Below are 15,115 nucleotides of genomic sequence, written 5' to 3'. Positions count from 1 at the left end.
GAACTGTACGCCTCATTTGCCTCAGTTGAAGTCAGTGTTCATGACTCCACCATAAGAAAGATACTGGGCAAAAATGTCCTGCATGTCAGCGTTCCAAGACGAAAACCACTTCTGAGCAATAAGACCATAAACATAGTAACATAGTTTTGAAGGCTGAAGGAAGACCTTATGTCCATCTAGTTCAGCCTGTTTTTAGTGCAGCTGTTCTGCATTGTTGATCCTGGGGCAGGCAAAAAACCCACAGAGTAGAAGCCAATTTTCTCCATAGGGAAAAAAATTCCTTCCCCTAAGCTGGGTCCACCATCACCTATAATATTATGTTATTCGAAACCTTCTATACTGTTACTCACAAGAAAAGCATCCATTCCTTTCTCAAATTCATTCAGAGAGTTGGCCATCACCACTTCCTCAGAGAGAGAATTCCAGAGCCTCACTGCTCTTACCGTGAAGAACCCTCTTCTATGCTGGTGCAGAAATTGTCTTTCCTCCAAACGAAGAGAATTCCCCCTTGTTCTTGTCACAGTCCTTGGTACAAACAGTTCATTGGAGAGATCTCTGTATTGCCCTCTGATATACTTGTACATATACACTCACTGGCCACTTTATTAGGTACACCATGCTAGTAACGGGTTGGACCCCCTTTTGCCTTCAGAACTGCCTCAATTCTTCGTGGCAGAGATTCAACAAGGTGCTGGAAGCATTCCTCAGAGATTTTGGACCATATTGACATGATGGCATCACACAGTTGGCGCAGATTTGTCGGCTGCACATCCCTGATGCGAATCTCCCGTTCCACCACATCCCAAAGATGCTCTATTGGATTGAGATCTGGTGACTGAGGAGGCCATTTGAGTACAGTGAACTCATTGTCATGTTCAAGAAACCAATCTGAGATGATTCGAGCTTTATGACATGGCGCATTATCCTGCTGAAAGTAGCCATCAGATGTTGGGTACATTGTGGTCATAAAGGGATGGACATGGTCAGCAACAATACTCAGGTAGGCTGTGGCGTTGCAACGATGCTCAATTGGTACCAAGGGGCCCAAAGAGTGCCAAGAAAAAATTCCCCACACCATGACACCACCACCACCAGCCTGAACCGTTGATACAAGGCAGGATGGATCCATGCTTTCATGTTGTTTACGCCAAATTCTGACCCTACCATCCGAATGTCGCAGCAGAAATCGAGACTCATCAGACCAGGCAACGTTTTTCCAATCTTCTACTGTCCAATTTCGATGAGCTTGTGCAAATTGTAGCCTCAGTTTCCTGTTCTTAGCTGAGAGGAGTGGTACCCAGTGTGGTCTTCTGCTGCTGTAGCCCATCTGCCTCAAAGTTCGACGCACTGTGCGTTCAGAGATGCTCTTCTGCCTACCTTGGTTGTAACGGGTGGCAATTTGAGTCACTGTTGCCTTTCTATCAGCTCGAACCAGTCTGCCCATTCTCCTCTGACCTCTGGCATCAACAAGGCATTTCCGGCCACAGAACTGCCGCTCACTGGATTTTTTTTCTTTTTCGGACCATTCTCTGTAAACCCTAGAGATGGTTGTGCGTGAAAATCCCAGTAGATCAGCAGTTTCTGAAATACTCAGACCAGCCCTTCTGGCACCAACAATCATGCCACGTTCAAAGGCACTCAAATCACCTTTCTTCCCCATACTGATGCTCGGTTTGAACTGCAGGAGATTGTCTTGACCATGTCTACATGCCTAAATGCACCGAGTTGCCAACATGTGATTGGCTGATTAGAAATTAAGTCTTAACACACAGTTGGACAGGTGTACCTAATAAAGTGGCCAGTGAGTGTATATTAGGTCTCCCCTAAGTCTTCTCTTTTCTAGAGTAAATAGACCTAATTTTGATAACCTTTCTGGGTATTGTAGTGAACCAACTCCATTTATCATTTTAGTAGCCTGCCTTTGAACCCTTTCAAGTTTAGTAATGTCTTTCTTGAGCACCAGCGTCCAAATTTGCACACAATACTCCAAGTGTGGTCTGACGAGTGATTTGTACAGAGGGAGAATTATGTTTTCATCTCGTGTCCCCAGACCTCTTCTAATGCATCCCTTGACCCTATTTGCTTTGGTGGCAGCTGCCTGACACTGGGCACTCCAATTTAGCTTCTTATTGACTAAGATGTCTAAGTCTTTTTTCATGTCTGATTTCCCCAGCAGTTTCCCATTTAGTAAGTAATTGTAGCATCTGTTTCTCCTTCCCATGTGCATAACCTTACACTTATCTGTGTAAAGGCTCTTCTCAGTTTTGACAGAGACCATCTTGATGATCCCCAAGACTTTTATTCTTTGTGGACTGATGTGACAAAAGTTGAGCTTTTTGTAAGATATATGTCCCATTACTTCTGGTGTAGAAGTAACACAACATTTCAGAAAAAGAACATCATAACAACAGTAAAATATGGTGATGGTAGTATGATGATCTGGGGCAGTTTTGCTTCTTCGGGACCTGGAGAACTTGCTGTGGTGAATGTAACCATGAATTCTGCTGTCTACCAAAAAATCCTGAAGGAGAATGTCTGGCCATCTGTTCGTGACCTCAAGCTGAAGCTTGGGTTATGCAGCAGGAGAATGATCAAAAACACACCAGCAAGTTCACTTCTGAATGGTTTAAGAAAAACAAAATTAAAACTTTGGAGTAGCTTAGTAAAAGTCCTGACAACCCAATTGAGATGTTGTGGTAAGGGAAGTTCATTCTCTGAACCCCACCAATGTGGCTGAATTACAAAAATTCTGCGAAGATGAGCAGACCAAAATTCCTCCAGAGCAACATAAAAGATTCATTGACATTATAATTGTTGCTGCTAAGGGTGACCCAACCAGTAAATAGATTTAGAGGGCAATCACTTTTCCACACAGGACTCTGTAGGTTTGGATTTCCCTTAATAATAAAGACCTTCATTTAAAAACTGCATTTTGTGTTTACTTGTGTTATCTTTGTCTAATATTTAAATTTGTTTGGTGATCTGAAACATTTACCGTATTTTTCGGACAATAAGACACACCAAACCATAACACGCATCTATGTTTTAGTGGAGGAAAATATAAAAAATGAAGCAAAAAATGTGGTCAGTTCTGTCGTAATATCCCATATCTTGGTATATATGGTCCCCTCATTCCCATCCTGGTATTCATGGTCCCCTCATTCCCATCCTGGTATGCAAGGTCACCTCATCCCTATCATGGTATGCATGGCCCCCTCATTCCCATCCTGGTATTCATGGTCTCCTCATCCCCATCCTGGTATCCATGGTCCCCTCATCACCATCCTGGCATGCAAGGCCTCCTCATCCCTATCATGGTATGCATGGCCCCCTCATCCCTATTATTATTATGCATTTATATAGCGCCATTTATTCCATGGCGCTTTACATGTGAAAAGGGGAAATATAGACAAGTATTATAAACATGTGTAAGACAAGGGACACACAAGTACATAAGGAGAGGGGACCCTGCCCGCAAGGGCTCACAGTCTACAATCCCTGTACTGTATCCCGGGTGAGGATACAGTAGGAGAGAGTAGAGCAGGTCGTGCGGTGGTTCAGTAGACCAAGGATCATTGCAGGCTGTAGGCTTGTCGGAACAGGTGGGTCTTCAGGTTCTTCATGAAGGTTTCCGCTGATGGTGAGAGTCTGATGTGTTGCGGCAGAGAGTTCCAGAGTATGGGGGAAGCACGGGAGAAGTCTTGTATGCAGTTGTGAGAAGATGAGATAAGGGGGGAGTAGAGAAGGAGATCTTGAGATGATCGAAGGTTGCGTGCGGGTAGGTACCTAGAGACCATGTCACAGATGTATGGAGGAGACAGGTTGTGGATGGCTTTGTATGTCATGGTTAGGCGGCAGGAGGAGGCGAGGGCTTGGATATGTGGTTTGAAAGAGAGCACAGAGTCGAGGATCACCCCAAGGCACCCAGCGTGCGAGACTGGGGAAAGAAAGCAGCCATTGACATTGATGGATAGGTCTGGTGGAGGGGTAGAGTGAGATGGGGGAAAGATGATGAATTCTGTTTTGTCCATGTTCAGTTTGAGAAAGCGAGCAGAGAAGAAGGCTGAGATAGAAGACAGACATTGTGGGATTTCAGTCAGTAAGGAGGCGAGGTTGGGTCCAGATAGGTAGATCTGCGTGTCATCGGCATAGAGGTGATATCGCAAACCGTAGGATTCTATGAGCTGTCCCAAGCCAAAGGTATAGATGGAGAATAGTAGGGGTCCTAGGACAGAGCCTTGAGGAACACCAACAGACAGGGGGCGAGGTGAGGAGGTGGTGTGTGAGAGGGAGACACTAAATGTTCGGTCTGTTAGGTATGATGAGATCCAGGATAGGGCCAAGTCTGTGATGCCAAGAGATGAGAGAGTCTGTAGCAGGAGGGAATGGTCTACGGTGTCGAAGGCAGAGGACAGGTCCAGGAGAAGGAGGACAGAGTAGTGTCGCTTGCTCTTGGCGGTTAGTAGGTCGTTAGTGACTTTAGTTAGGGCAGTTTCAGTTGAGTGATGAGGTCGGAAGCCAGATTGTAACCGGTCAAAGAGGGAACAGGAGGAGAGGTGGGAGGACAGTTCAAGATATACATGCTGTTCCAGTAGTTTTGAGGCGTAAGGGAGAAAAGATATCGGGCGATAGTTAAACACAGAGGATGGAACAAGGGAGGGCTTTTTGAGGATGGGTGTGATTGAGGCATGTTTGAAGGATGAGGGAAAGACACCATTTGTAAGTGAAAGGTTGAAGAGGTGTGTTCGAGATGGGTTGAAGACTGTGGTCAAGTTAGGGATGAGGTGAGACGGGAGTGGGTCGAGGGCACAAATGGTGAGGTGTGATCTTGACAGAAGGGTGGAGAGATGATCTTCTGTCATGGTGGAGAAGCTGGCTTTTGCAGAACAGGGCTGAGCGGCTAAGAGGGCCATTGGGGGCTGCAGGCCAAAGTTTTGTCTGATTGTGTCGATCTTCTGCTTAAAGAAGGAGGCAAAGTCTTCAGCAGAAATGAGAGGAGGGGGAGGAGGTGCTGTGGGACGGAGTAGAGAATTGAAAGTGTTGCAAGTGTTGCAGTGGTATGCATGGCCTCCTCATCCGTATCCTGGTATGCATGGCCCCCCTCATCCGTATCTTGGATATGCGTGGCCCCTCATCCTTATCCTGGTATGCATGGCCCCTCACTCCTATCCTGGTATGCATGGCCCGGTCATCCCTATCCTTGTATGCATGGTTGCCTCATTAGCATTCTAGTATGCATGGTCCCCTCATTCCATTCTGGTATGCATGGTCCCCTCATCCCTATCCTGGTATGCATGGTTCCTCATCCCTATCCTGGTATGCTTGCCCCCTCATCCCTACCCTGGTATGCATGGTCCTCTCATCGCTATGATGGTATGCATGGCCCCCATCAGAAAAACATATTAAAAAAACAAAAACTATTCTTCTTACCTTCACCAGAACTCCCTGGAAGTGTCCTGTTCTGATGCTGGCAGCTGATTTATGCTTGTGGGCAGCGCATGCAGTGACATCATGTGCTGCTTACAAGCAGTTGACAGCTGCTGAAATACTCATTGCTCCCCATGCTGTGACTATAGGCATATGCAGCAGTGAATATTCATTCATTCCATGGGTGTGGGGAGCAGTGACTATTCATTCTTTTTAACACATCTGATCGCCCGGCCACTGCAGGAAGCTGGTGTCTGTGACTACTATGCCCGCTGTTAAAGATCAATAAATATTCACTGCTGTTCACGTCCATGGGAGTGGAGAGCAGTGAATATTCATCCCCTTAAGTAGCGGGCACACTTCAGAGCCCAGCCTCTGCAGTAAGCAGGCAACTGCGGCTAACAGCGTGTTTGCTATCCATGGGCGTGGAGAGCAGTGAATATTCACCTCCCCATCCAAGCCGCAGCAGGTACATCCGGACTATATGGCGCACCACCCCATTTTCCTCCAAATTTTTGGAAGAAAAAAGTAGGTCTTATAGTCTGAAAAATATACTAAGTGTGACAAACATGCAAAAGAATGGGAAATCAGGAAGGGGTCAAGCATGTTTTCACACAACTGTACATGTACACATCCCATACACATGAAAAAAATAGCAACATATTCTCATGTTGCTCCTGTTACCCCATCACTCTGCTTCTGTCTGATATTATGAAATGACATCATCACGTCTGCCATGTCACATGCTGATTGGAGGAAAATGGAGCTAGCGGCTTTGTCATCCACCAACGTAATCACAGCTGTCTGCATCCAGATGATGGAGATAGCAGTGACAGTGGGCAGTGGCGGGCAAGGGCATGGAGCGGCCTGTAGTCCGTCGGCCACTGTTTCAGCCTGAGCATTGATTGGCAGCCAGCCCTAATGCTGGGCTGCTGTTAGTCAGTGAGTCAGTCCCTGAGTAGCGGTTACAGAAGAACAGTGACTGAACCCTCACTGGCGCCACCCCTGTGACTGAAATCCCAATGCTGTCAGAAGGAATAAAGTTCACTTTTTCCCAGCAGAAGGACTCTAATTGCGGGTACTGGGCACTGCAGGTTCAGAATGCTATTAACATGCAGATTAACCCCATATCTGCAGGTTAATAGCTTTTATATATATACAGTTGTGGCCAAAAGTATTGATTTAGTGTGATTTAGTTATTGCTCACACCTGTTAGGTGCCACAGGTAAGTTACAGGTGCTGTTAATTACACAAATTAGAGAAGCATCACATGATTTTTCGAACAGTGCCAATACTTTTGTCCACCCTCATTTTTATGTTTGGTGTGGAATTATATCCAATTTGGCTTTAGGACAATTCTTTTTGTGTTTTTTCATTTAAGACAAATAAAATGAAGATAATAATAACAAAGAATTTGTGTTTGCAATCATTTTCAGGAAGAAACTGAGTATTATCTGACAGAGTTGCAGGGGTGTCAATACTTCTGGCTACAACTGTATGCAAACATTTTTTATTTTTTAATATTCCAAAACACATGAACATTTTAATATACTGTAAACTATACGAATTCTTACACATTGTACGCCACGCTGTATCCCACTTCCCATGTTCTGTACCTTTGTTCTGGTGCCATTAAAATGCAATTTCTTACTTTTATGATTTAGTACTTATATTTAATGGATATCATTTCATCTTTCACTAATTAGTAAGCTGTATAAAGCGATGATACTGGGTGATTGGGATTGTCCGTAATACCTTCTATCATTTTCTCTTTATTACAGAAGCCAATCAGCGTATGGGAGTAATAGGAGCCGGGGTACTTGTTATAGTTCTGTTAATTCTCCTGCTATCATTGTTATGTTGTTGCTGTGTCTGCCGGAAGAAGGAAGCAGCTGAGTAAGTTTATACTTGAAGTATTTAGTACTAATGACCATGACATCTTCTTTAAAAAAGAAAAATACACTGTGTATTATTGCAAAGACCCAGACAGTCTACTGATCATCAATAATAATTGCCGGATTGGGGTCTATATAAAGAAGTGCACATTTAGTTTAAATTGTATTTTAAACATTGTTGTTATCATTTCTCACATAGGAGATATCATCAAAGTCTGAAATAGAGCCTACAAACCCTAATGGTGATCGTCAGAGCTGGTGATGAGCTAATCGCTTCATTCAACCCAAACCCCCGGTCCAAGAGTGAATTTCCCTGAGCGTCCAGGTTACCTATTCCAATGTTTGATTCGTTGACCTGGCGTGACGACATCTGTGTATAATGCATTGTACAGGTCGCATCTCACCAGCCTGGCTAATCATAAGACGTCCACAGCGCACTGACCTGGACCGTAGACCGAGTTTGCATGAAGCTATTCGCTCATCTCTAGTTAGATCCACATGGGGTTGTCTTCTGCGTGAGACCCATTACTGTGTTAAAGCTTGGGCCAACCAGAGGATCCTCTCGTATTATGATGGGACAGTCTGACCCTAATTATATTCATAGGTACAGTCATAAGTCACACATATAACTAACAAAATATATACTGCTCAAAAAATAAAGTGAACACAAGCAGCCTGTTGCAAATAGAATAGTGTTCCCTTTATTTTTTTGAGCAGTATATTTTAGCTTTCCATGTCTAGACATTTAGAAATGTAATTTTAGTGAGTTGTGGTCTTCTAATTTTGGAGAAGGTCTATAAAAGTGGTGTGCTAAGTTTGGTGTGACCTACACATAGTACTTATCACCAAGAGAAGAAATAGTGATGAATTGTAACAATGGTTGTGAGTCAGTGCCTAGACAAATCCCTGCACCCTGCAGACATATTCCAAAAACTACCGTAATTAATCAACCAATCCTAAATATAGTTAGTGCTTCAGCTAAAGTACAGGTGCATCTCACAAAATTAGAATATCATCAAAAAGTTAATTATTTCAGTTCTTCAATACAAAAAGTGAAACTCAAGTACAATATGGAGTCATTACAAACAGAGTGATCTATTTCACGTGTGAAGTTTCCACAATCAGTTATGGTTTGGGGAGCCATGTCATCTGCTGGTGTAGGTACACTGTGTTTTATCAAGACCAAAGTCAGCGCTGCCGTCTACCAGGAAATTTTAGAGCACTTCATGCTTCCCTCTGCCGACAAGCTTTTTTGGAGATGAACATTTAATTCTCCAACAGGACTTTGCACCTGTCCACACTGCCAAAAGTACCAATACCTGGTTTAAAAACACCAGTATCAATGTGCTTGATTGGCCAGCAAACTCGCCTGACCTTAACCCCATAGAGAATCTATGGGGTATTGTCAAGAGGAAGATGAGAGACACCAGACCCAACAATGCAGACAAGCTGTAGGCTTCTATCAAAGCAACCTGGGCTTCCATAACACCTCAGCAGTGCCACAGGCTGATCGCCTCCATGCCACGCCTCACTGATGCAGTAATTGATGCAAAAGGAGCCCTGACCAAGTACTGAGCGCATTTACTGAACATACATTTCAGGAGACCAGCATTTCGGATTTTAAAATAGTTTTTTCAAGCTGGTGTTATAAAGTATTCTAATTTACTGAGATAATGACTTTTGGGTTTTCATTGGCTGTAAGCCATAATCATCAACATTAATAGAAATAAACACTTGAAATAGAGTAATTAAAAAACAGACTGATCTATCTAATATATGAGTCTCATTTTTTGTATTGAAGAACTGAAATAAATTAACTTTTCGATGATATTCTAATTTTGATGAGATGCACCTGTATATGTATAAATACAGCCTGGACATTTGTAAATCTCCAGGATAAAGAAGTGATATATGCAAATATTTAAAACTTGCAACATTTATCAGAAATAATTAAAATGAATGTTTATAAAATGGTAAGAACCTCAAAGAGAAACACATATTGGTAATTAGATGAAAGCTGAAAAAAATTATTTTGCTTGTTGCTGCCCGGAAAGATAATATGCACGGGATATTATAGGTTTATAATAGATAATCTTCTGTGGATACAAATTAATCTATTTCCACCGTATAATGTTTTCAAAATGTATAATTTTTGTAATTTGGTTAAAGAGAGTATAGTGCATGGTTTTTCATGATCATGCATTCTGAGCAATTAAATTACTTGTAAAAATATTAATAATTAGGCTAGAGACAAAATCTTGCTTCCATGTTATATACTAAAGAATTATTGTCAATCAGTAGGCAGTCTACTCAGCAAAGAGCAAATGCATAAACACTAAGTTCATGTTTAGTCAATCTACTTAGTAAAGTGCTAATGCATAGATGATAAATTCATATTCATCACAAGAGCCATCTCCACATATATGACAAAAAGTGCAAATGCATAATCAACATATAGTATATATGATTTGTCCTGCTGGAAAAAGAGAATATAGGAACATGATCCATATAATGAATGGATCATTTAAAGCACAAATAATAGGATGCAAGTGCAGAATGATGTAAAGTTACAGCGGGATGTCTCATTTAGAAACAGCAATGCACAACAATTCCTTAGAATTTTTCGTTTATCATAGAAGATGGTGAAAAATCAAATTATTAAAGATTCCCAGGGTACTTGTGTTTCCCAGACCCCGACGACGTTTCGCATCACGCTTCTTCTGGGGTTGTGTGTCAGTGTCTAGACAAATTCCTGCAGGCATATTCCAAAAACTAATGTATATGGTATCCTCAATTAAGGATGTAGCTGCAGTTAGGAAAAACGGATTTGTGTCCATTAGAAATATTTAGCTAGATAACTGTGCAACACTATCGCGCTTGCAAATACTACTGTTGACTCTCATAAGAAATCCTTAGAAAGGAGCCTAGTAATTGCTAGTTGAACACTGTGCACAAAATAAACTAAGGTGCAATGTATTCGGTAGTAAATGGGTTGTAGCCACAAAACATAGTGTTTTCAAAGCAATCACATATGAAACAATAAATGCAAAATAAGGCACACTGGTAAAATGATCAAGTCTGTATAGATTGTTAAAATAGCTGTTGGGTAAAGCAAAAATGTCTAGCCATAGGTCCTGATAAAACGGGGGCAATAGAAGAGCACGATCAGATGTACATAGTCATTGGAGGTACCTGAATTCTTGCTGCCTGTAGAGTGTTCTTAAGTCCGTGGGTCTGAGGAGGGAATGTCGTGTTGCAGGAGCAGCCTCCCATTTAGCCTGACAAGCTCTTTGCTTGCCATGAAGTGCTCTATGACCAGCAGCGCTAGCAGGACACATGATCGGAACACGTGATGATCGCGTGTGACGACACAGAAAATTACAGAATACCAAAAGAGCTAAAATTACCGATACGTTTCAAAGGGTCATAGGTAGTGATGAGTGAGCATGCTCGAGTGTTATCCGAGTATCTTGGGCGTGCTCGTATATTATGTTCGAGTCCCTGCAGCTGCATGATGTGTGGCTGTTGAACAGCCTGAACACATGTGGGGATTCCCTAACAAACAGGCAATCCCTGCATGTGTCCAGGCCATCTAACTGCCGCAAATCATGCAGCCACGGGGACTCAGACCATCCTCATGGAGTCGGTTTCTAACCGTTTGTGCAGACACATGCACATTTGTGACCTGCTGGAGGTCATTTTGCAGGGCTCTGTCAGTGCCCCTCCTGTTCCTCCTTGCACAAAGGCTGAGGTAGCGGTCCTGCTGCTGGGATGTTGCCCTCCTACAGCCCCCTCCACGTCTCCTGGTGACCTGGTCTATCTCCTGGTAGCACCTCCAGCCTCTGGACACTACGCTGACAGACACAGCAAACCTTCTTGCCACAGCTCACACTGCCATCCTGGATGAGCTGCACTGCCTGAGTGACTTGGGTGGGTTGTAGAGTATGTCTCATGCTACCACGAGTGTGAAAGCACAACCAACATTCAAAAGTGACCAAAACATCAGCCAGAAAGCATTGGTACTGAGATGTGGTCTGTGGTCCCCACCTGCATAACCACTCTTTTATTGAGGGTGTCTTGATAATTGCCAATAATTTCCATCTGTTGTCTATTCCATTTGCACAACAGCATGTGAAATTGATTGTCAATCAGTGTTGCTTCCTAAGTGGACAGTTTGATTTCACAGAAGTTTGATTTACTTGGAGTGACATTCTGTTGTTTAAGTGTTCCCTTTATTTTTGAGCAGTGTGTGTGTATATATATATATATATATATATATATATATACACGGTATATATCGTGTATATATATATATATATATATATGGTATGTGTATATATATATATATATATTTCTTGGTGATTAGTTACTGCAGTTTGTAGTAATAGCGTGACTATTTTTTTCTGCTTTACAGTGCAAATCAGGAGCAGTTAACAAACAAGAAAACCCCTCGACGCTTTTGTGGGCGTTTTAGTCGAATCAGCATGAAGCTCCCCCGAATTCCCTTACGCAGACAGAAACTTCCAAAAGTTGTGGGTAAGATTATAATGATTTATGAAGCTGTTACTCTAGTGGACCTGTGAAATTTAGCAATTTTCTAATAACAGGGATAATATTTTATTAAGATGATGGTAGAAAATAGCAGGATGTAGTAGGACATGTTGGAATTATAAGGACACGGACGACAGAGGTTAGGTCAGCAGAACAAGCAAAGGAGGAGGATCTGTCTCTGCAGTGAAGCTGAGATCATGATTTCTACTTTGTAATCTGTTATTTCCTACAGGTAAAACCTAGTGAGCAGTTTCGCCACTAAACTTGGTGTAAAAAATCAGAAATTATGTAATAGGGAAAAAAGATGGCCAGATGATATAAGGGCATGTGCATACTGCGTCTTCAGGAAAACGCTGCCCTGTTGGCTCTCTTTGCAGTAGCTTTGCTTGTCGTATTTTTCTATTGTTATTTTCTTTTTATTGTATCATATATTTTTATTGTATCCGCATGAAGACGGAAACTCCCTCGACTTGGTCTTCTCTCGGCTTTGTGCAATGGATGATTTTGCAAACTCCCCTCTCCCGCTCTCTGACCACAGTCTTCTTTCATTCTCTATCAAGAACTGCCAGGCTTCTCAGGTCACCCCCACTGTCCATACTTATAGAAACATACAGGCCATTAACACCCAGAAACTTATGAAGAACTTGCAGTCTTCTTTGGCCCCTATTTCCTCCCTCTCATGTCCTGAGTCTGCACTGAAGCATTACAATGAAACACTTCAAAGTGCCCTGGATGATTTGCACCCCCTATAAATAGAACACCACAACACAGACGGCGACAACGCTGGCCCACCCTGCAAACACGTTTCCTGCAGCTGTGCTCCAGGTGCGCCGAACGTCTGTGGAGAAAATCCAATCTACACGAAGATTTCATCCATTATAAGTTTATGCTTAGAACATACAACACTGCCCTTCACCTCTCCAAACAAACCTATTTCAACACCCTCATCACCTCACTGTCCAATAACCCGAAACGTCTCTTTGACACTTTTCATTCTCTACTCAACCTAAGAGTACAGGCCCCAACCACGGAGCTCCGAGCTGACGATCTGGCCAATCACTTCAAAGAAAAAATTGACCAGATTCGACAGGAAATTATCTCCCAATCACCTCATTCCATGCACTGTCCTCCCTCCCCCACTGCATCTAGCTCACTCTCTGATTTTGAACCAGTCACAGAAGAAGAAGTAAGCAGGCTCCTTGCATCTTCTCGCCCAACCACTTGCACCAGTGACCCATTTCCGTCACATCTCCTCCAGTCCCTTTCCCCTGCTGTCACCCCTCACCTAACTAAAATATTTAACCTCTCTCTCTCTTCTGGTATCTTTCCCTCCTCATTTAAGCCATCATACATCCACTACTTAAAAAACCATCCCTCGACCAAAACTGTGCCGCTAACTATAGACCTGTCTCTAATCTTCGCTTCATCTCTAAACTCCTGGAACGCCTTGTCCACTCCCGTCATATTCGCTATCTCTCTGATAACTCTTTTCTCGACCCTCTCCTATCTGGTTTCCGCTCCTTACACTCTACTGAAACTGCCCTCATTAAAGTCTCTAATGATCTACTAACAGCTAAATCAAATGGTCATTACTCCATGCTAATTCTCTTGGATCTCTCTGCAGCATTCGACACTGTGGATCATCAGCTCCTCCTCACTATGCTCCGTTCCATTGGCCTCAAGGACACTCTTCTCTCCTGGTTCTCCTCCTATCTCTCTGACCGCTCCTTTACTGTATCTTTTGCCGGTTCGTCCTCCTCTCACCTTCCCCTTACTGTTGGGGTTCCTCAAGGATCGGTTCTAGGCCCCCTCCTCTTCTCCTTGTACACTGCCCCTATTGGTCAAACAATCAGTAGATTTGGTTTCCAGATGACACCCAATTATACGCTTCTTCTCCTGACATCACGCCAGCCTTTCTAGAGAACACTGGCGATTGTCTAAATGCTGTGTCTAACATCATGTCCTCACTATATCTGAAACTGAACCTGTCAAAGACTGAACTCCTTGTGTTTCCTCCCTCTACTAATGTACCTATACCCGACATTGCCATTTCTTTGTGTGACTCCACTATTACTCCCCAGCAACATGCCCGCTGTCTTGGGGTCATACTTGATTCTGAGCTTTCCTTTGCCCCCCACATTCGATCACTGGCTCGCTCTTGTCATCTGCACCTCAAAAACATTTCTAGAATTCGACCTTTTCTTACTTTTGACTCTGCAAAAACTCTTACTGTTTCTCTTATTCATTCTCGTCTCGACTATTTTAACTCTCTTCTAATCGGTCTCCCTCTTACCATCTCTCCCCTTTCCAATCTGTCTTGAATGCTGCAGCCAGGATCATATTCCTCACCAATCGTTACACCGATGCCTCTACCTTGTGCCAGTCATTACACTGGCTACCCATCCACTCCAGAATTCAGTATAAACTTATTACCCTCACCCACAAAGCCCTCCATGGCTCAGCACCACCATACATCTCCTCCCTTGTTTCAGTATACCACCCTACTCGTGCCCTCCATTCTGCTGATGACCTAAGGTTAGCATCCTCAATAATCAGAACCTCCCACTCCCGTCTCCAAGACTTTACACGTGCTGCGCCAATTCTTTGGAAATCACTTCCCAGGTTAATACGATTAGTCCCCAATCCCCACAATTTTAAGCGTGCCCTGAAAACGCATTTATTCAGACTGGCCTATCGCCTCAACACATTAACCTAATCTATCCCTGTGTGGCACAGACAAAAGTTTTACCATAACCAGGTTCCCCGCATCATGTTCCCACATGCTTTATGCATCCATTAGCCCTCTGCGTCTGTACTGTTACACACTTAACATTATGGCTGGTCCATACAATCAGGGCAACTGTTACCACCCACCTTTCGTGTCTACCTCTTTCCTCATAGATTGTAAGCTTGCGAGCAGGGCCCTCATTCCTCTTGGTATCTGTTATGATCTATGTGATTATTGTTATGCTGTAATGTCTATTGTCTGTACAAATCCCCTCCGAAATGTAAAGTGCTGCGGAATATGTCGGCACTATAGAAATAAAATTTATTATTATTATTATTATTATTTTATAAGACAGTGAAAGAAGCTACCCGAAGCTTTCTTGCTTTTGAAACCTGAAACTGATGAAAGAAGCTCAAAAAAGACTGAATATATGAAAAGCAATTATTATTTTGACCCTGCTGTGCATAAGTTCATTATTTTTGGTGCTTTTTCATCATTTTTTCAGGTAGCTTCA

At 42.9% G+C, this 15,115-nt stretch overlaps 1 protein-coding gene across 1 annotated transcript in view; it reads left to right on the top strand.

Moving 5' to 3' along the window:
* The window catches only part of SCARF2 (scavenger receptor class F member 2), a 299,967-nt gene that overhangs the window by 234,862 nt on the left and 49,990 nt on the right, over positions 1–15,115 (top strand). Inside the window, exons 8-9 of the mRNA XM_073582707.1 lie at positions 7,209–7,323; positions 11,737–11,858. Coding sequence (XP_073438808.1) covers positions 7,209–7,323; positions 11,737–11,858 — 237 coding nt within the window. The remainder of the gene's footprint in view (positions 1–7,208; positions 7,324–11,736; positions 11,859–15,115) is intronic.

This window comes from Dendrobates tinctorius, unplaced genomic scaffold (assembly GCF_039654945.1).
Source record: "Dendrobates tinctorius isolate UK_male_01 unplaced genomic scaffold, ASM3965494v1 ptg000073l, whole genome shotgun sequence".
Classification (NCBI taxonomy): domain Eukaryota; kingdom Metazoa; phylum Chordata; class Amphibia; order Anura; family Dendrobatidae; genus Dendrobates; species Dendrobates tinctorius.
The sequence above is the reverse complement of the archived record's forward strand: the minus strand, read 5'-3'. Positions and strand labels throughout refer to the sequence as shown.